The following is a 23828-nucleotide window of genomic DNA, read 5'->3' as shown; positions in this document are numbered from 1 at the left end:
GACAATAAATACTCCTTTAAGTGATCTTCAGATAATCTTGAACACTCAAGATGACAATTAAAAAGTTTAGAATTCCTCTAACAGTCACATCTGATAATTCGATCAAATCTAGGAAAAAACTCACAGGAGCCGAAAGTTCAGGAAGAACTACATGAACAATAACAATCAATAAGTAACGATATTTTGTTCTTGGAGTTCACTGTATTGGCTCTTAATGTTTTTCTCATTTCATTTGCAATATGGCTCACAATGTTAATGCAAACATTTGCAGAATGAAGAATATATCCCATGTCTAGGCCATTGAGTTCCTGTAAATTTATTTCATCTTCAAAATTGTTAAGTGATTGATTTCTCCTCACAACTTTTAAGCGGTTCGAAACACTTTTCCTGTTACGTCTTTATTATGAGACAAAGTATTCAGGAAAATTTTCTCTAATGTTTTGTTTTTTGCTTCAGATTTTATTTTTTGGCATGCTTTGTGCGCTACACTCTCCTTGTGATCATAAATCTTTTTTCTTAATGACATTAACTGTTGTTTGCAAGATTCTCCAAAATGACTGATTTTACCATTTGCCCACTCCGCTGAAATTTTATTATTATTATTATTATTATTAAACAAGACCTCATGGAGTCAAAGACTCATCTAGGAGGTCCTTTTATCTCACACACATCTCATCATACCGGGTCTTAAACACATTCAAACTCCTTGCAGACACCACACTCTCAGGCAAGGCATTCCAATCATTCACAACTCTGCACGAAAAAAACCTGCCTCTCACTCCCCTACTCACACCCTCTTTATACAGTTTCCAGGGATGACCTCTGGTTCTCCCCTGATCTCCCACTATTCGCTGTAGAACTTCTCCACCATTGATCCTATAGCAACCCCTTACCAACTTGTAGGTCTCTATCATATCTCCCCTCTTCCTTCTCTCCACTAGTCTCTGCAAATTACATCTTTTCAATCTTTCCTCATACTCGACATTCCAGAGGTCAGAAACTACCTTAGTCAGTCGCCTTTGGACCCTTTCCAACATCTCCTCATCCTTCTGAAAACCAGGTGACCAAATCTGGGCACAATAGTCCATGTGTGGCCTAATCAAAGCCTTATACAATGGAACAAGAATCTCCCTACTTCTACACGTCAGTGTCCTCCTCATCATTCCCAGAAGTCTTTGTGTTGTCTTCACAATTTTGGCGATGTGACCCCTAAATTTTAGATCTTTATCCACTATCACTCCCAGATCTCTTATTTCCTCTACTTCCAACAATATATTCTTACCAAGCATAAATTCTGCATCCCATCTTTGTTTTCCAAATTTTAAAACCTTACATTTTGCAACATTGAACTCATACCCCCATTTGCTTGCCCAATCACTCAATTTATTCAAGTCTTCTTGCAAGGCCACAACATCTTCACTACTCTTTATGGTTCTTCCCAACTTTGCATCATCTGCAAACAACTGAATATCTCCATCCAAATCTTCGCCAATATCATTAATATACAAGTTAAATAGTAATGGCCCTAAAACAGATCCCTGAGGCACTCCACTAGTGACTTTCCTTTTCCTGGATATTGCACCCCCATACACAACTTGTTGATACCTATCAGATAGCCATTCCCATTTTCATTCCCATTTGTTTATCGACGGCAAGACTTCCGACATCACGACACACTTTACATCCCAACATTTTATTCTTGACATACACCCCACTCGTTTCTCTCGCAGAAGTCATTTTTCTGCAAAAGTGTCCAACATTCGGGCCAATCATTATCAGAATCTGCTTCCTTTTGACCACATGGATCTTCGGTCTTGGTTTTGTGATCCTCTTCACCAAGTGTATTTTCGGTGCTAGTTTTCTGTTTTACAGGATCACAAGTAGATTCAACAATTTCTGCTTCTTCAGCCTTCCTTTTCTTACTCATTGGCATAAAGTAACTACTTATTTTACTCATTTTGAACAATGATTTCAGTGATTTAACTTAGATTAATTCAAAACTCACGTGCATACCTGCCTGTTGCAGAGTGAATATAGAACTGATAAACTGATATTGGAAGCAATCGAAAGTAAACACAACTTCCTGTTTACGGTTGTGTACCAACCTATGAAACAGGAAAGTAGGGTACCAACTTAAGAGCAATCAAAACCGAAAATTCAATTCGTGAAAACAGTACCATCTACCAGAATATTTATGATACATTTCGCTGTCAATAAATCGCAAATTTTTAAAAACTTAAGAAAAAAGGTGTCGTTACTGCGTACCATTGCATCCGTCAGAAAAAAACACACTGCATGTATGTATTGTAAATGTATAAAGTAACTACTACCAGATATGCTTGGAGTTCTGTTCATGTTTGTGAACAGAAGACCAGAGCCACCTGGAGAATTACTCCCCCCCCCCCTCCCACCAGTCAGACTGGTTTCTAGAGTGAAAAAAGAATGTGAACCAATGCATAAGATGAGGTTCATCACCCCACATATTGGTTGGTTTGTGTATATTCATTTGCATATCTTATATTTTTCCTCTTTATTTATTTTTTTAATTTTAAATATTTATTTTTTACATACTTATTTATATACGAATACTTGAATATAATACTGTCGCTCTACCTTCCAACATTGACATGTTCAGCAGTGCTATGGTAAATTAATCAGTGTGCATAAAATTTTAAGGTCACTTAAAGACCAGAGCTAGATAACTGGGAGGAGACATCAAGAGTGTGAAAGGAACATGGAGTATGTGGAAAGGTTGTGAAGATGCAATTTACAGAGTCTAGTGGACATGAAGAAAAGGGGTGATATGATATGACAGAGACCTACAAGTTCACTACAGGGATCAGTGTTGAAGAGGTTTCATAGAAAACGGTGGGAGATCAGAAGAGAACTAGACGTCATCCCTGGAAGCTGTATAAGGAGGTTGTGAGCAGGAGAGTGAGATGCAGTTTTTTGCATGCAGAATTCTGAATGATTTGAATCCTTGCCTAAGAGGATGATGTCTGCAGAGAATTTGAATGTGTTTAAGGCATGGTATGGTGAACTGTGTGTATGACAAAGGGACCTCCTAAATGAGTCTTTGACTCCATGGGGTTAGGATGATAATAATAATATCTCAAATTCCCCTCACCTTATTGTGGTGTGTCCTGTTATTGGGTATCAACTTTGAATTCTGAATGTATAATAATGGGCTAGCAATATGAGACTTAGCCAACCAAATTTTATTCTGTATTGGTTTAACCAATGAATGAAAATGATACCATGATGTGATAAAATGTCATGATGCTTGGTCATTACATGGTTAAACCTGCCTAGTTGGTTGAGTGGTTAGTGTCTCCCACTCTCCAACCGACAGGTCGTGGGTTAGAATCCCACTGTAGGCATGGATGTTTGTGATTGTCTTTAGGCGAAAGATGAATTTCATTTCCCGGCGCAAAACCACATCCCTGCTTATTGGAGGCCTGAAGTGGCTGAAAATGTTCCATGTTTGGTCTCTTGAGCAGGTTTCCAGATAATGTAAACGTAAGTAAAAAAATTACAAAAAAATATATAAAATTGACAAAAATGGGAAAAAAAAAATCCTTGCCCACCCATTGTACAAATGTAGTGTAGGTTTAGTAATAACTTATCTTTGGTGGTAATAACCACATAACAAAGAGGCTAGGTACTGCATGAATAATAGAACAAGCCTCCAAAAAAGGAGTCTTTGATTCTGTGGAAATGTTCAAGAAATTAGTAATGAAGGGTTATTTTTATAATGGTGTCTCCATGGAGTCAGAAGACTTATCACTGGAGATCCTACATTGACACACTAACCATTATTCACACAATACCTATCATCTCTTCTTTAAGTGCTATTTCCTAACAGAGTTCAGCAACCACCTTTGCAAATTTACTTCTTTTTTTTTAGTATCTCTGATTGCTCTGTTCAGTTTAGTCATTTTTTTATATTGTCTAGCCATGATATTTTCTTCTTCCAGGTTTTCTCTTTCTGCTGATTTTCCTTCTAATATTATCTGGAGAATGTTATATTTATGGTTTCTCATTAGATGTCCTAAGCAGGCAGTTTTTCTTCTTTTCACAACATTGATTAATTCTCGATTTTTATTTATTCTTCTCAGTACCTCTTCATTCTTCACGTTTCTGTCCATGGGATCTTGAGCATCCTTCTAAATATCCATTTCAAAGGCTTCCAGTTTTTTTTATTGTATTTACCTTTAACTTCCATGTTTCAACTCCATATAGTAAACTTGACCATACATGAATGATGAAGTGCTTGACCATAGCACTTCATCATTCATACTTGAATTTCAATGTCAATGTTTATGTTGTTAATAAAATCGGTTTCATGTTGATAAAGGACTGTCTTGCAATTTCAATTCTTGATCTTATCTCCATTTCACAGTCTGAACTTTCATTTTGCCAGTATCCCAGGTATTTGACCAGGTATTTAACCAGGTGTTCACTTGTTCAATTTCATTTCCATTTAGAATTAAGTCAGCTGTTATCAAAGGGTGTCGCTTATTATTATAACTTTTTTTTTTAGTGTTAATTTTTAGGCCCGTTTCTCTGCTTTTTTTGTTGAAATATTCTAGAAGTAGTTGAATATTTGTTGAAATTAAAGCAGTATCATCTGCATAGCATAAGTTATTTATTAATTGGCCATTTATGATTACTCTTTCCTTTCTTCCTTCTAAGGCCTTGAGAAATAAGACTTGAGTAGATTTTAAACTGAAGTGGAGAGAGTATACATCCATGTCTCACACCTCTTTCAATTTTGATATTGCTTGGCTTGATGTTGTCTGTTAGGACAGATGCATTCTGACTCCAGTAGAGGTTTTTAATGATTCTAACATCTTTATCATCTGGGCCTAGTTGTTCTAAGATATTTATGAGTTTATTATGTCAGACCTTATCAAAAGCCTTTTTGAAATTCAATAAAATAAATATAAAGGTCAGTTTGTTGTTCTCTCTTCATCTTTATGGTAAGATATGTGAGCAGAAAAGTGGTCTTTTGTTCCTTGGCCATTTCTGAAACTAACCTTAGTTTCACTAATGAGATCATCACATTTTTGGTATATTCTGTTATGAATAATTTTTAGGAATATTTTGAGAGGCTCATTAGGCTAATCAATCTAAAAGCATCACAAGTTTTTGCATTAGGTTTTTTAGGCAATGCAATGAAGATCAAGTTCATCCAGTCAGGATAGTTTACCAGTGTCATAAATTGTGTTGAATAATTTTATCAACATTACTGTCATTGATTAGTTTAATAATTTCTGCTGGTAGTTCATTGGGTCCACATGCTTTACCATTTTTTGATAATTTGATTATCCTTACTACTGCAGACTGCAAGATGGATGGGCATGTGACTATTCCTTGAATTTGTTAAGTCTTGCCTATTATCAGAAAATAGTGCCTTAATTTTGCATTTCTTTAAGTTTTTTTAAATTTAGTGTTTTCATCTATTTTGTTTTCTGGTTTTCCTTTAGTCCCAATTTGAGTTATGCTGCTAGTGGATTATGGTCTGAACCAATGTCATCACTAGGATAGGTTTCTACACTTCTCACACTACTTCTAAAATGTTGATTGATGAAATGCTGTTATTATTGTCTTGTGGAGATTTCCATGTGTAAAGTCTTCTGTTTAGTAGCTCAAACCATGTATTTGTAATTATTAGATCTTCTTCTTGACAAAATTATATTAAGCAATCTCCTATGTCATTTCTTATCCCAAGTCCAAACTGTCCTACTGTGACTCCAGGTGTTCCTTTTCTTACTTTTGCATTACAGTTACATGATGAAGTTGATGTCATTTCAAGAAGTTCTTTCAGTTGAGAATAGAAAAGGTCAATTTCTGCATCATCCTTGTCTGCAGTTGGTGCATATATGTATTGCATTGATGTTAATTGCTTGGCCATTGAGTTATAGGAGCATCAACCTATCAGAGAATGGCATAAAATTGAGTGCACTTTTTGATGTTTCTTTACTTGTTAATATTCCTACTCCACATTGGTGAGTATTATTACTGCTTCCAGAGTAATGTAGGGGCATATCATTGGAACAGCATTTACCTAAGCCTGGCAATCTTATTTCACTCAGGCCTAAGATTTTAATTTTAGTCTTCTGATTTCTTCAATAATATTTCTCATACCTATCATACTTCTCCTTAAATCTATTCACAGACAAAGTATTCACAACCACTGCCGGCAATGCATTCCACACATTCATCATCCTCCAAGCAAAATACCTAGTCCTAACATTCTTGTTAACCATACTCTTACACTATTTCCAGTGATGACCCCTAATTTTCTCCTGCACTGTACAGAAAAAAAGTCATCAGTATTATCAATTCAATAAAACCCACTTTAACAACTTATGTTTCTATCATATCTCCTCTCTTATGCCTATCAGCTAGTTTGGAGCCCACAGACCTACACATCTTCTCCCATGAGAAACATTTCACAGACCTGCAACAATCTTTCACTCACCTCTGGATCCTCTCCACCATTTCTTCATCAAGGAATCCAGGCAACCTGATGTGGTCTTATTAATGCCTTATAAAGTGGAGCAATAACTTAACTATCTCTGCTTGTCCATTATTGTATTAACGCTGAAATTTTTCATATGGCAGAAAGGGGGGGAGGAAAAAGGACAAGAGGTCATCACTGGAAGTTACAAAAGGAGATGGCAAGTAAAAGGGTAAGAAGTAAGTTTTTTGCATGGAGAGTGGTAGGAGCATGTCATGCATTGCCTAAGATGGTGGTGAACATTCAGACAGTGGATGATTTTAAGGAGTGGTATGATAGACTTTGCATTCACTAGTATTGACCTTCCATGATGAGTCTTGTGACTCTATTGGGGGTCAGGAAAATATTAATAATAAAATAAATCTCTGAAAGGTCATGCTTAAGTATCAATTGAGAACAATCTGTATAATCTGAATAATACATGTCTGTGATGCAGTCAGACATGTATAGAGTATAGAAACATAATATTACTTTAGTTCTAATTGAAGGAATAAAAGATATTTTGAAATAATTCATTTTATCCTCATTACTGATTATATCAGCTAGGTTGAATCATGTTTAGATACTTGAAATAGCAACAACAAAAAAAAAAAGGTTCATCTCCCTCACAAAATGTTGTAATTTTACAAAAGCATTTTTAAGAAGAAACTGTGTTATTTGTTTCACTGGAATAGCCTTACAACAAAAACTCCATATATTCAAATCTATGATGATTAAAAAGAAAAAACAAATAAACATGTATGTTTGTATATCCTGAAAGTCATTCAAGGAATCGGAGATTGCTAGTCAAACTAACAAAGTGGATAACATCTACACTCCAAGCAGCAGGTTATTATTATTATTACCCCAAGACCTCATGGAGTCAAAGACTCATCTGGGAGGTCCTTTTATCACACACACACATATCTCATCATATCGTGTCTTAAACACACTCAAACTCCTTACAGACACCACACTCTCAGGCAAGGCATTCTAATCATTCACAACTCTGCAGGGAAAAAACCTGCCTCTCACTCCCCTACTCACACCCTCTTTATACAGTTTACAGGGATGACCTCTGGTTCTCCCCTGATCTCCCACTATTCTCTGTAGAACTTTTCCACCATTGATCTTATAACAACCCCTTACCAACTTGTAGGTCTCTATCATATCTCCCCTCTTCCTCCTCTCCACTAGACTCTGCAAATTACGTCTTGTCAATCTTTCCTCATAGTCAACATTCCAGAGGTAAGAAACTACCTTAGTCAGTCACCTTTGGACCCTTTCCAACATCTCTTCATCCTTCTGAAAACCCCGGTGACCAAATCTGGGCACAATAGTCCATGTGTAGCCTAATCAAATCCTTATACAATGGAACAAGAATCTCCCTACTTCTACACGTCAGTGTCCTTTGCATCATTCCCAGAAGTCTTTGTGTTGCCTTCACAATTTTGGCAATGTGTCCCCTAAATTTTAGATCCTTATCCAGTATCACCCCAAGGTTGTTTATTTCCTCTACCTCCAACAATATATTCTCACCAAGCATAAATTCTGCATCCCATCTTTGTTTTCCAAATTTTAAAACCTTACATTTTGCATCATTGAATTCATATTCCCATTTCTGTACCCACTCACTCAATTTATGCAAGTCTTCTTCTTCTTGCAAGGCCACAACATCTTCACTACTCTTTATGGTTTGTCCCAACTTTGCATCATCTGCAAACAACTGAATATCTCCATCCAAATCTTCATCAATATCATTAACATACAAGTTAAACAGTAATGGCCCTAAAACAGAACTCTGAGGTACACCACTAGTGACTTTCCTTTTCCAGGATATTGCTTCTCCATACACAACATGCTGATACTTATCAGATAGCCAGTCTCCGATCCAATGCACTAACCTAATATCCAACCCCATCTGCTCTAGTTTGACTGTCAACTTATCATGAGGTACTCTATCAAAAGCCTTTGCGAAATCCAAGTATATTACTGTGTATCCTTCTCCTGTGTCCAAGGAAGCAGTCACTTTATTGTAATAAGTAAGTAGATTACTAAAACATGACCTCCCTTTAGCAAATCCATGTTGTCCATCAAAGATAATACCATTGTTGGCAACCCAACTCTGGATCGTAGTTCTCGCAAGCTTCTCCAACAACCACAACACCTGACACACATATGGGCCTATAGTTTGATGCTAGAGTTCGATCACCTCCTTTATGAAGTGGCACAATCTTGCCCTCCTTAGGAACTTGACCAAGTGCAAGACTTGTATTAAATAAATATGTCAAGGCAGGTGTCAGCTCCCTGGCACATTCCTTCAGAATATGCAGTGATATATTATCAAGTCCCCCCCCTGCCTTATTTACATCTAGTTTACTCAACTCCCCAAACACCTCTTTCTCACTTACAGTCAGTCTCTCCTCCCCATCATCTACTGCTCTCATTCTCTCCATGAAGTCAAATTCACAAGATTGAAAGACCTTTATGAATTGCTCATTAAGTATCTTTACCACATATTCCGCAACAGTTGTCTTTATGCCATTTTCTCCAATCAATATCATTCCTCCATAATCATTCTTTCTTTTGCTGGGTACATATCAAAAGAAATCCTTAGCATTCTTTTTGGCTTCATTAGCTAGCTGCTGTTCATACCCCTCTTCCAACCAAATCACCCTCCTTGCCTGGTCTTTGTAGACCTCATGGAATTGGTTATTTCCACTTCGCTTATGCTACCTCCACAATGCCCTTTTTCTCTGTATCGCATGCTTAATCTCTTTATTCATCCATTTCACACCTACCTTATTTAACCTTCTCACCCTTGGAATACATTTAGACATTGCATCGTTTTTGAAAATCCCCCAAGCTGCATTGATCTCTTTTCCAGCTAACTCCTCATTCCACGCTACACCCGCAAGCTGTCTCCTGAGCTCTTCATAATCCCCCCCCCCCCCGTAGTTCCACATATACCCTTTTCTCACAGAGGTCCTCGCACTGCCGGCAACCACCCAGTTAATGACCTCATGGTCACTCTCACCAATTGGTGGATGATTTGACACCTCATTTATAATTACATCCTCTGATGAGATGACCAAATCCAAGACCCTTAATCCTCATGTGCCCTCTGTTACGTACTGTCTGAGGTAGTTATCCCTCAAAAATTCAAGAAACTCATTTTCTTTACTTCCAGTTGCTTTCTCATCATTCCAGTCTTTATTGCCATAATTAAAATCACCCATAATGATCACCCTATTCTTATTTACTTGGCTAATTTGACTATATATTTCACTATCACCACCATCCACATTACCTGGTCTATAACAACATCCCACCAAGTATTTGATTCCATTCACCTCTATCTCACACCATACTTCCTCAAAACCACTGGCACTATTTCCCTCTTGCATCTCTACTTTGTATGGGCATAACTCTTTCTCTATCATCAATAGCACTACCCCTCCCTTTTTACCCTTTCTGTCCTCACGAAACACATCATACCTTTCCATCTCTATTCCTGTCAGGATGTCATCCTCTTCCAACCATGTCTCACTTATTCCAACAATCTTTGGGTGAACAGATGCAATTAGTGCAACTATTTCATCTGCCTTGTTTCTTATACTTCTAGCATTGGTATACAAACACAACAGCTCATTTCTGGATCTGCAGCTAGTTCCACTGATACCACTCATTCGATGTGATCTCTCCATGCTCGACTGGGGCCATTTCCCTTTCTGCTTCTTCATTTTAGAACCCTTTTCAATTCCAACTGTTTCCTATTGATCCCTGGTCATCCCATTCCTTTCCTGCCTACACATGCTCTCACCTCCTCTTGGAGCATCCACCTTTCTCACGCTGTGTACCCTGTCTACCCTGAGCCTCCCTGTTTCTCTACCCATTTTCTCATTTTCTTGCACACCCATTCTCTCATTTTCTATACTCATACCACTCACTTCCCCATTCATATCCACTTCTTCAATCTCTCCTGTCTTACTCTCCTGCTCATCTACATCACTCCCCTCTCGATCTGATTCATTCTCTCTATTCGCTTCTCTACCTTCCAACAGCAGTCCCTCTACACGACTCACACCATTACCACTCAAATTCAGTCCATCGCTCCCATACAGCTCACTTCGTTCCTCAAACTCATTCCACACATTAACAAAGTGTACTCCCATCTCCTCACACATTTCAGCCTGCATATCATTCATAATCCTTGCTCTATGCCTCATTTCACCACAGTCATACCTAGGCAACACACTGACTACTCTTCCTGTCACACTATTCTCTTTTATCCTTCCAAGCAGCCTCCTGATATCGATTCTGACATGCCCTTTGTCCTCTCTCAAATCATTTGTGCCAATTAATACTATTAACTGTTGCTCGCTCCCACCTCATATCCAATGCCTCAATCACTGTACTCATTTTATCTCCTGGAAAACATACCTTGTGCAGTCTATCCTCTAGCACACCTTTAATAATGGAGTCACCATACAACGCCACTCGCTCATCTTTCGTTAACTCTTTCATGCCATCATGAATTATTTTAATAGTTTTGACCTGATTTCTCTTAATTTCATTCCACATCCATTTTATTTCTTGCCTCATCCAATCCAATTCAACTTCTGAATCTCGGACACATTCTCTCTATCATTCAGTCTTTCTAACTCTCGACCCCCTCTTCTCACTTTCACTCTCATTCATCCTTTTTGTTTCCGTACTTTCGGTCCAACATACGTCCAACTTTCACTATCATTCTCACTTTCACTTTCATTCATCTTTCTTTGTTTCCATACTTTCGGTCTAACAGGTGTCCGACTTTCGCTATCATTCTTCTCACTTTCACTCTCATTCATCTTTCTTTGTTTCCACACTTTCAGTCCAACATGCATCCAACTTTCACCATCATTCATTCTTTTTTCGCTATCATTCATTCTTTTGATTTTTTCACTTTTGATTTCTGCGTCACGCCATTTCTAGTTTCATTCATTCTCTCAATTTCATTTTCTTCTGACACTCTCACCTCACTTTCGTCCCTTTTAACAACCGTTATGGTTTTCAAATCACTCTTTTTCTTTTTTACAGATTTTTTAACATTTTTTCGCTTCTCTTTCAAACGTGCACTTATTTTCTCCGCAACATTCTTGTTACTAACACTTTTTGTCATCAATTTCATATTTGCATTCATCAGTTCCTCATTTAGGTCACACTTTGCACACACCCTTCTTCCATCTTTGCTAAACATCCACAAATCATTTATGTAATCGAAAGAATACATATAACAGACCTCACACTTAACGAAACGACTGAAATATAAATTAAAATCATCGAATGACAATGCCGCCACCATTTTTTTTCCATGCAGGTTACTAGGTCTAATAATAACGATTTTGTAATTAAGTTTAGGCAAGAAAAATCCCCCACACTAATAATACTGGTTGCGCACAACGTTTACAGCCGCTCTTACTCAAACAATTATGCATATATACTTAATTATTCCTAGAATATCTTATCTCAATCAGGAGCTCTTCTTAGACACGTCCACAGCACTTGGCTCACTAGCAAGATCATATCCCACTGTGCCATCATTGCTTGATGTGAGACATCCATATCCCTGTATATTGGACACCTCAAATGGCTTGAAAAAGTTGTCTGATCTCTTAGGCAGTCTTTCCAGTAGGTTGTAACTTCATTAGGTTTACAGTGTTTTCTTGAATGGATGGAAATTAGCCACTCTAATAAACTGTCCAGTTTTGCTGTCTTCTACCAAGGATTAAACAGGTTCCCTATTTCTGCTAACTGTAATGGGTGTCATGCTAAAAGGTCTTTCTTAGTTTATTCTGGAAAGGGCATTCAGTAGAAGATGACTGATCATCAAATCAGTGATCTCGATTCGATATCTGAAATCAATCTTGATGTATCAAGTTAGGTGGAAAGGGAATCGGTGCTGCTTGAGCCCTATTCAAGAACCATCAGGCAGTTGAGTAAATGAAGCAGGTGTGAAATGAATGAATGAAGAGATTAGGCATGCAGTCTGGAAGAAGAAGAAGAAAAAAGAATTATGGGAGGCAGCACAAGATGAGTAGTAATAATCAGTTGCCAGATCAGTGGAAAAGCAGGAAAGGAAGGGAAGGGGACTAACTTGGTAAAGTTAGCACAACATGAGTTAGCTAATGAGACTGGGAGGGAAAAAAAAAGACAGTTCTTATGATACTGTCCATTAGTAGAAAGAACAGTTATGGAAGAATGATATTGGTTGCAATATAAAATGAATAGTTCATGAAGGTATTGCATCCTCAAGAATGTGACATCATGCAGAACTTGAGTTCACTACTGGGAAGGGTTGAGGAGGGCTTTGATGGTGAGTGTACATATGAGGAATTGAGTAAACTTGGTGTTAATAAGGCTTGAATAGCTTGATGATATATCACTGCATAATTTAAGGGAGTGAACAACAGCTTTCAGGAGCTTGTTTCATGTGTTGATTAAATTGTTAGAGAAGTTAGTGATAACTAACAATCAGAATTGCATTGACAACACAAGCATTCTTTGATGAGCAGCATGGGTTTGCTAAATGAAGATTGTGTTTTAGAAATCTACTTACTGACAAGAAAGTAGTAAATGCATTGGACAAGGGAAATGCCTATGTAAGTAATATATTTAGATTTTTCAAAGGCCTTTAATGTCACATGATGAGATGGTAGTTAAATTGGAATGGATGGGTTTGGATAATAGATTATTGTACTTGAATGGAGATTGGCTGCCAGATATTCATCAGCGAGTTGTGCATGGTGGTGGTGGTGGGGAGGGAAGGGAACAGTATCCCAGAAGATATACTAGTGGTATATCCCTTGGGACTGTTTTGGAGCTGTTTCTCTTTAACTTAAATGTAAATAATATTTAAAAAAAAAAAAAAAAGAAGCTTGATTGGCAAAATGCAATTGTTTGCAGATGATCAAGTTTGGGAGAATATGAGGAGTGGAGCAGTTGTGGCTTTGCATGAAGACTATAATAGCTTGGATGAAATACTCAAGTGAAGAGGGTTAGCAGTTCAGTGTTGCAAAGTACAGTTGTAAACTATAAATTAAAGATACCAAGAAATTATATACTTGGTTTAACCTCCCTATCGGCTGAGGTGAATGAAATAGTGAGACCAAATTGCACTTCTTATCCATGTTATTCAACTGGTCTTACAGAATCATATCCAGATTTAGCTGGACGTCTATAGATGTCATGGCCGGTTGGGAGGTTAATCCTTTATCCAAGTGTAAACAAACCAAGTTTGTGCCTGAAATATTTTCAAAACTGGGGCAACTCATATATAGAAGCTGATGACTTCACATTACTTGCCTTAGTATCCCATAATGCAAAGCACATATCCTTACATATCCTTTGCATTATGTGCTTTGCATTATATGCAAAGCACATAATGCAAAGCACATACCCATATAAGGTATGTGGGTATGTGCATTATATGCACATACCCACATACCTTATATGGGTATGTGCATATAATGCACATACCCATATGTGCATTATATGGGATAATGCAACCCATATAATGCACATATGGGTTGCATTATGGGATACTAAGTCAAGTGATGTGAAGTCATCGGCTTCTATATACTAGTTGCCCCAGTCCTGAAAATATTTCAGGTGCAAACTTTGTTTGCTTACCCTTGGATAAAGGATTAAACTAAGTATATAATTTCTTGGTATCTTTTAATTTATAGTATAACCAAGTGGAAAAACCTACAGTTGTAAACGTTGAACAATAAAATTTGATGTGGAATACACAAATGGTGGGTGTATCTTAGAGAAGGCCGAGGAGATAAGGGATCTAGGGTGATAATGGATAAGTACCTTAAAATTGGTAAGAAAGCACAATGTATTATGGAAATGATGTGGAGGACATTGACATGTAGAATTAATTACATTATAGTTCTATTGTATAAGGCCTTGGCAAACATGGATCACTGTGTATGTATTTAGTTACCTGGTTTTCAAAAGAATGAAGAGATAATCATATTAATAATAAGGACCCTGACATGCAGAAATAAAGAGGTTATGATGCCATTGTATGAGGCCTCATATGGATTATTGTGCACAGATTTGGTCGCATAGTAATGAGAATATGTTAAAATGGGTCCAGAGAAGATTCACAAAGGTGGTCAATGGTCTTTAGAATGTGGAGTATGCAGACAGATTGAGAGAATGTAAATTGCAAAGCCTTGTGAATAGAAGGGAGGGAGATATATGAATGAGACATATAAGCTAGTCAGGGGTTGTTATCAGGTTGACACAGAAGAGATTTTTGTAGAATGGGAGAGGAGGTAAAACAAGAGGCCATTGCTGGAATATATAAAGAGGGTGTGAGCAGAGAAGTGAGGAAAAAGTTCTTTGCATGGAGAGTTGGTGAGTGGAATGATTGCCTGTGTGTGTTGTGAAGGTAGACACATTGAATCATTTTTAGACATATTGAATTGTTTTAAGACATGATTGGATGAACATTGTGTGCAATAGTGTGTATTCTACCTCCTATGATAAGTCTCTTACTCCATGGAAGTCATTGTTATTAATAATAATAATAATAAGAGAAAGGATCCATAGACAATTAATTGAGGTAATTTGTGGTCTCTGGAATGTTACATATCAGAAAAGATTGAGAAAATGCAGTTTGCAGAACATAATGGATATGAGAAGAGGTTTATGATCAAGACATAAATTGGTAAAGAATTATTACCAAGTTAATGTGGAAGAGTTTTTTCACAGAATGAAGGGAAAGACAGGAGGAAAACAAGAGGCTGTCCCTGGATGTTGTATAAGGAGAATATGAACTGGAATGTGAGGCATGTGTATTTTGCATTCTAATCATCACACTCCCTTACCTAAGAGTAGTGAGCACAGAGATGGTAAATGTTTTTAAGTCATGGTATTGATGATATATTTGTGTGTGTGTGTGTGAGACACTTGGACCTCCCACATTGAAACTAGTTATAGAATTATGATTTAAATTAGTCATGAGTATTATAACTAGTATAACTAGTTCAGTCATTATGACTATTTGACTCTTGTCAACACTTTTCTAGTGTGTGAATATGATGTGCGTGCACACACACACACACACACACACACACACACACACACACACACTAGAAAAAAGTGACAACTATGGTAAAGGGGGAAGTACAATACACTGATGTATTTTTCTGACATTCAGGAGGCAACTTGAATATAGATCAGTGTATTGTACTTCTCCCTTTACTCCATAGTTGTCACTTTTTCTAGTGTGTGTGTGTACATCATATTCACACCAGAAAAGTGTTGACAAAAGTTAAATAGTCATAATGATTGAACTGGTTATAATACACTTGACCAATTTAAATTGTAATTCTATAACTAGTTTTAATAACTTTTACTGAAGATCCAGTAAAAGGGCATTATGTAAGAAGAGAAAGAAGTTCTCTTGCAAGCTAAGAATTTTTTTTGTTTATTGTATGGTGATATTTTGTTGATTTAGATGAATTTAAGTGTTAGGATTGATGCACTGTGTTTAGTGTATTTTATTGATAGTAGGCAGTTTTTGCTGGCTATGTTTATTATTATTATGAAATAGCAAGCAGTGACTAAATGTGTAAGAATGCAATATGCTTGCTAGAAAAAGTAACAACTATGGTAAAAAGGGAAGGGGGAGTACAGTACACAGATCTATTTTCTTACATTTAAGATACAGGTGTCAACTTGGAGTGATAGCAAGGAATAACAACTTAAGAAGGAAACAAATAAATGCTGCTTGGGCATTGATTGAAGATATTTAATAACATCATGGGAATATATTCCAATATATATATATATATATATAATATATATATGTGTGTGTGTGAATGAATATATATATATGTGAATGAATATATAGATGAATGAAGAGATTAAGCATGAAGTCTGGAAAAAGGCACTGGAGGCAGCACAAGATGAATAATGCCAATAATCAGTCAGAATATAAAGTGCAAGTCAGGAAGGTGATTCAGTGGGTGAGAACAGCAAAAGTGCAGTAATGAACAGAAATTAGCAAATCAGAGACCAAGAAAAATCCTAGTAGTGAGTTTTTTCATAATGATTATGGTGAGATGATGTTAATGGATGAAAACAGTAGATTGGTAAACTGCCTGCTGCAGAGAACATAGTTGAGATACTTGGTGAGCAATTCATCAGTATATTTCACGTCAGTATGAAATCATGAGAAGCTAAAATGTAATAGTGGGAGAATGTGGTTTACTGGGGAGTGAGCAAGAGGTGTATATGAAGCGTTAAGCAAGCTTGATGTCAGTAAAACTATAGGATGATGACGTCACTGGGTCTTAAGGGAATATCAGCCTTGGCTTACATGTTTAACCAGTTAGTGTCTAAGCAAGTGGAAGGAGATTAAAAAAAAATAATAATTGTTATACTTCAAAGGTGTCTTTATGACTGAGGCTACAAATTATAGGCAATCTATATCTCTGGAGTTCTGGTTAAGGTGTTGGTGAGAGCTAGGAGATGCATATATATATATATATAGTATTATACTTAGATTTTTGCAAAGGCAAAAATTTAGGGCCTCACATGGAACAAGTGAGGCCCACAAAGTAGGATTGGATATTAGATTAATGAGTTGGATAGTTGACTGGCTGTCAGAGATAGGTATTATCAAGTCGTGTATGGAGATGAGGTACCCTGAAAGAGGAATATAAGAGGAATAATCCACATGAGGCTTTGAGCAAGCCTCATGTGAATTATTGTGCACAGATTTGATTGCCTGAGTTTCATTATAATGAGGATACATTAGAAAGATTCCAGAAAAGATTAAACTAAGGTAGTAAATGGAGAGAGAGCAAGAGGAATATGAGGAATTAAATAAGCTTGATGTTAATATGGCAGTAGGACTTGATAACTTGGAGTATCAAGACAGATTGAGGGAATACAATTTGCAAAGCCTCATAAATAGAAGGAATAAAGGAGATATGATTGAGATGTTTAATTTGGTAATGGATTGCTACTGGCATGGAAGAAATTTTTCATGTAATGGAAATGGGAATAGAACAAGAGGCATTCCTGGAAAGTGTATAAGAAGGATGCTAGCAAGAGAGTGAGGAGATTGTTCTTTGTATATAGAGTAATTGGTGAGTAGAATGGGATTGCTGGACAGTGTGATGAATATGGACACAGTGAATGAGTTTAAAGCACAGTTTGATGAACTTTGTGTGTGGCCATATTATTATTATTCAGGCCTCCATGGAGTCAAAAGACTCATCGTGGAAAGTCTTTTCTAAGAAATGCAAAGTCTATCAAGACTCATCGAGGGGAGATCCCCCCCCCCCCTAAGAAACACAAAGTCTATCATACCACTCCTTGAACTCATTGACCGCTCTCACCACTCCATCAGGCAATGCATTCCATGGTTCAACCACCCTCCATGCAAAGAAACCACTCCTCACCCTCTCGCTCACAGTTTCCTTTCGTAACTTCCAGGGATGGCCTCTTGTCATCACTCCTTCCCGCTGTTCAACCAAGCAAAAGAACTCCCCAGTGTCAACCCTGTAACCACCTCTCAACAGTTTATGTATCTTCTGCGATGAGTGTTTTGAATCTGTGGTGGTCTTGTGTTAATAATAATATTGAATCCACAACTTTCTCCTTGTGAGTCCCTTTTTTTAAAGTTGTACATCTATTTAACCCTTATGCGATTAATTCTTCTAATTCTGGGGATGTAGTCAGATATAACTTCCTCACATGTCCACGGACTAGTTTTTATGCTGCATCTATTGTGCATTTTGTCATGCACAATAGATGCAGCATCATGCACATTTCAAGCTGCCTTTTTAGTCTATTATGATCACCTGCCTTATAGTGTCACACATACTGCTTTCTAATCAAAACCTTTTACATATTTTGATCAGATCTCATGTGGATTATTGTGCACAGATTTGGTCACCTGGGTTTATGCAAATCACCTGATAATCATGAAGTGACAGAAGCAGATAAAGTAGTTGAGTTACTGAGTGACTACTTTGCAAGGGTATATCATACAAGTGAGGTTAACGGTGTCACATATGTGAGAGAGAGAGAGAGAGACTTAGGTGGGAACAAAGGTGGATTAATTGGAAGTTCTTGGGATATTGCAGAATCTCAATGTGAATAGAGCTGTAGGATTAAATGGGATATCAGCTTGTTTTGAGGGAAGAATGTGTAAGGGAACTGGCAGTGCCTCTGACTAGTCTCTTTAAGTCTCAGCTCTGGCAGAGATGTAGTCAGATTGCATTCTTATATACAGATTTGCCCTCTTTCCAGTCTTTTCCAAGGGAGTGGAAAGAGGGCAAAATAATTCCCATCCATAAGGGAGGTTCTAAGACTGCAGTAGTAAATTAGAAACTAATCAGTATCTCAGGAGTGGTGGTAAAAGTACTGGAAAAATTGGCCAAAAGAGAATTCAGGAATGGGTGGATAGGAATATGACACTTCTGTGAGGGGGCATCATGGCTTTATGAAGAGTTGGTCATACCTCAGTAATTTATTAACCTTTTTATAATGGAGTGACAACTGAGTTGGATGAGGGAAATCGCTACATGATGATTCTGCTGGATTTTGCAAAGGCATTTTACCAAATACCACACGGAACATATGGGGATGGATATGATGCTGGTTGTGTGGATAAGAGGGTGGCTGCTGGACAGATATCCAAAAGTGGTATACAGAGAAGCAGAATCCAGGCAATAGCTGTGACTTGTGGTGTGCCACAAAGTTTAATACTAGGAGCACTACTATTTATTTTGTACATAAATGATGTAAGAAATATTCAGTTGTTTGCTGATGATAAAAAGTATGTAAAGCATAATGAATCAGGATGATGTGGAGAACTTGCAGGCTAATTTAAAAAGGCTGTAAATACCAGCAAAAGGTAATGGATGTTAGTTTAATGTGGAGAAATATAAAGTTATGCATTTTGGGATAAATAGATTACAAGTTTTGTACCACATTGATGGAACTGTATACTTTAGGAAATATATGAAGCTTGGGATTTAGGGGTGGTGGTAGATGGAGAGTTGAAGTTAGAGGACACATATTGTTAAAGTTACCCATAAGATTATTTGGTTATTGAAGAACACATTAACAAGCAGAGATAAGGAAGTTGCTATTCCTCTTTATAAGGCCTCGATACGTCCACATCTGGAATACTATGTTCAGGTCTAGTCTCCTAGGTTTCTTGGGGAGAAGGAAGTGGTGGAGAGGATTCAGAGGTGAGCACCCATGATGGTGAGTGGTCTGTGTTCATTCCCTATGAGACCAGATAGACAGAGGGTGTGTGAACTGCAGAAGTTGGTTGATAGCGCAAAAAAAAAGGGAATATAATAAAAACATTTAAGTTACTTAAAGAGTTTTATATGATTCATGTGGGTGAAATGTTTCAGCACTTAGCTAGAGAGGATAGAACAAGAGTTCATTCCTAGAAGTTGAACCTGGAACTGAACCCATACAGAAACAAGCTTTTATAGGCTCCTTGAGTTTATATGGCTTGCTTTTTTTTTTTTAAATTTGCAAATTAAAGTTGTTCTGTGCAGAATTCCGATTTTGATGGGTTTTTTTTTTTTTTTTTTTGTTGTTGTTGTTCAATTTCCTTCATTTTTATTTAACATTATTTAACATATGCACTTATGAATACTTTTTGTTAATACACTAAAAAAAAAAAAGTCTTGGTTTACTTAGATTTTTTTTTTTTATGTTTTTATTTTTTTTTATGTGGCTCCCACTCACGAAAGACTTGAGAACCTATAGTACGTTTGTACCATGGGTAGGCTAAGGATTATTTTTTCCCCCTTATTTTTATTAATTTTTGTATTTTTATTTATTTTTCAGGTAGTCAGGAAACTTTGCTCTAGAGACCAAACATGAAGCTATTTCAAGCAACTTCAGGTGTCCAATAAGCTGGGTGATGGTCTCACACTGGGAAGTGAAGTTTATCTCTCACCTAAAGACAATCGCAAGCATCCATACCCATAGCAGGATTCAAAACCATGACCTGTTGGTTAGAGAGTGATATGCTAACCACTCAGCCTCCAACCAGGCTTGCTAAGATGCTATATTCTTTCAGTTCTATTCCAGATGATTCATTTATCATTTAAAATAAGTAGAGTTTTCAAGGATTTGATGTCAGATCATCACAGTTATTCACATTTAGATACTTGATATATTATAACGGGAAAAATTGCCTTGAGATATATATTTTTTATGAAAATTGTTTCATGAAATGATTCCAACATTTGTATAAATAACTCTTTTTATCATTCTTTTCAGTGTAATTAGTACCGCCTTATCAACACTAACTCAAGGATTTGATGTGAAAGCATTACGAGCATTCCGAGTTTTACGACCGCTCAGATTAGTCTCAGGTGTTCCTAGTAAGTATGATTTTCTTAATATAAACATGTCTTGTGCCTTCATCTCATTTACAAATATTTTTAATGCCTTCTAAGTGCCTTCTACTTGCCACCAGTCTTTATGTAACAAAAAGACAGTGGATGGAGTGTATCAGAGGAAATGGCTCTGCAGTTGTTTGAAATGATCCGTAAAACCTAATTTTGGAAATTTCTTAGGAGAGATTGCATCCTCAATCCCTCCCGAGCCCAATACATTCACCTATACAGTGGAAAGTCAATATTTCTAGAATCAATTTGTTTCTGTATGGGTTCAGCGGGTGAACTCGATCACCAAAATCTCTAGCGCCTCCATATCTCATTCGGTATAGGCAAAGCCCTTTGGTTAGAAAGACCTGGGTTTGATTCCCATCAATGATGTGATGAACCTTTATCTAGTCTCTTTCAACTAAAGGTGAGTTAGCCGGCCTCATATGAAGATAGAAGGTTTTCCCTCCTGGAAACTCGAGTTTGTAGTCCCTCAGAACAGGCAAACTGGCCAGGAGAACACATGTAATTGACATAAAAATACATTATAACCAATAGCTTCATGTTGATTTCATAAGATGGTGCCGTACATCCCATATGGGTCTCATGGCCACTGTATCATCATCCTAATCCTAATCCTCTGGTCTCCTCTCCCCGAGAGAGTTGCAACTGATTACTAGGGAGATGTGAAGCAGGGTGGTTGTCTGTTGCCTTCCTTGCCATAAGTATTTATGACTATAGATGTCTGTGTTCATTGGACCAGTTTGCCTGTTTTGAAGGATGAAAAACCTGAGTTACCAGGAGAAAAAAAAAAAAAAACCTCCACCTCCATATAAGAACAATTAACTCACCTTTAATCAAAAGAGACCAGATAAAGGTTCCTCGTGTCATGGATGGGAATCAAATCCAGGTCTTTCCAACCAAAGGGCTTCATCTGTACTGACTTCGTTACGGTGGCTCTTGTATCATCATACACTAATAATAAATAATCATCTATGTAAAAAAAATTACTACTCAATACTTTGCTAACTAAACTCATGCAAGTTTCAGAGAATGCCTCGTTATTTTTGCTCATCCTCTCTACTCTATATATCATAATCTCCATATTAATTTAGTGAAACCCTTCACCACACCAGCTTAAACATTTCTATCATAACACCACCATCCACTTATCACTCAACTATATACCATACATTCAACCCAAGTCCTTGTATGGTGGTACAGCTATTTTATCATACTTGCAGTATTCAGCATACTCTTTTCAACTCATGAAGTATGTCCCTAACCTGAACTTCCTCTCTATCAGCCATCATCTGTTAATCCCAGATTTCAACTACTGCCAGCACAGTACACACAGCCTTTCACTTCTACGCTTTGAATTACAAATCTTTGCACACTCAGCAACATTCAAATAGCAATCCTGCTCATCTCTTGAAGTTACCAGCCTATTTAAATTTTCCTAAAAGAAACTGGTGTTATAATTGATTAAAACTAGCCAGCTGTGCATTATAAGCAAACAGCAAACTACATGAAGTATTCCTTGGTGGTGGTGGGATGACTGTTAGTGAGCACAGAAACCTGTGTCCAATCTACATTCATTTTCTGGAACATTTTATTCCCATATACAACATCATAGTGTGTGTGTGTGTCAGGCAACAAACATACTGTCTATCTCACTGATCTGTTGTTATAAATATTTTCATTAACATATATATTAATGTGACATATGATATCAAGAATTTCTCTGATCTATCACATTCATTATTTCTCATAAAATACAAGTACATTTGTAACAAACCCAAATTGACAGTTATTATAGGAAATGTTCATTTGATTATAAAATATATTATACTTGACAATAAATTATATATGCTTGTTTTAGTCCTTATCTATAAGCAGACAGTTTAAAAATGAAGTATCTTCACAACTTGCATATTGTAGAGGCTCTTGATCTCACATTAATTGTCTTAGTATTCCATAATGCAAAGCACACTTCCTATTGGACATGCATAATGTTAAGCATTATGGGACAGGTCACTACCCAAACTAGTTTGATCTTTATTGAGATCTCATTAATGATAGTCAGACACAAGATTATGCAAAGGTTTAATCAATGCAGAAGTCAAATATTTTTCATATAGAAGTAGTAAAATGGAGTAATATCATATTAACATGAGGGTGGTCTGAGAAGTTCTTGGCCTAACAATGAAAAAACGAATTAATAATTTCAAAATTACTTTTATTTTTCAACATAATCTCCCTTAAGACTAATACATTTATTCCAGTGATGTTCCAGTGCCATTATCCCATCTCTGTGGTGGTTCTCAGTAAGACCTGCAAAATTACCCTCTACAGCTACATTCACCTCTCGATTTGAAGAAACACGCTGACCAGCAAAGAAGAGTTTTAGTTTTGGGAAGGGATAGAAGTCAGAGGAAGCCACATCTGGGGAATAGAGTGGATGTTCCAACAATTCATAATGCAGATCCCTTAATTTTCACATTGCTAAAACAGCTATGTGGGCAGGTTCATTTTCCTGATGAAAGATGATATTTTTCTTCTGCAAACCGGGTCTTTTCTCACGAATTTTTTCATCTAGGTTGGTTAAAAGATCAGAATAATATTCCTCGATTATTGTTTTACCCTTTTCAAGATAATTAATAAACAAAATGCCTTTAGCAACCCAAACACCGATGCCATGACTTTTCCTGCTGATGGAAGGAACTGACTTTTTTCTTCTTTGATGCTGACCATCCGGCTTCTGTCTACTGTTTTGACTGCTGTTTGGATGCTGGTGTGTAATAGTGAATCCAAGTCTCATCCATAGTAATAAATCGATGCACAAAATCATTTTATTCTTGTTAAAGTGCTTCAAGCACTGTTCGGAGATT

The 23828-nt window shown here is 37.0% G+C and overlaps 1 protein-coding gene across 1 annotated transcript in view; it reads left to right on the top strand.

The window, feature by feature from the left end:
- The window catches only part of LOC150110163 (muscle calcium channel subunit alpha-1-like), a 1246847-nt gene that overhangs the window by 38215 nt on the left and 1184804 nt on the right, over positions 1–23828 (top strand). The window contains exon 5 of the mRNA XM_090391329.1: positions 20831–20934. Within this exon, the coding sequence (XP_090247455.1) occupies positions 20831–20934 (104 nt within the window). The remainder of the gene's footprint in view (positions 1–20830; positions 20935–23828) is intronic.

This window comes from Typopeltis vanoorti, chromosome 1, assembly GCF_054136105.1.
Source record: "Typopeltis vanoorti isolate ZY-2024b chromosome 1, IOZ_Tvanoo_1.0, whole genome shotgun sequence".
In the NCBI taxonomy this organism is placed as follows: domain Eukaryota; kingdom Metazoa; phylum Arthropoda; class Arachnida; order Uropygi; family Thelyphonidae; genus Typopeltis; species Typopeltis vanoorti.
Note: the sequence above shows the minus strand (reverse complement) of the source record. Positions and strands in the feature narration are given on the sequence as shown.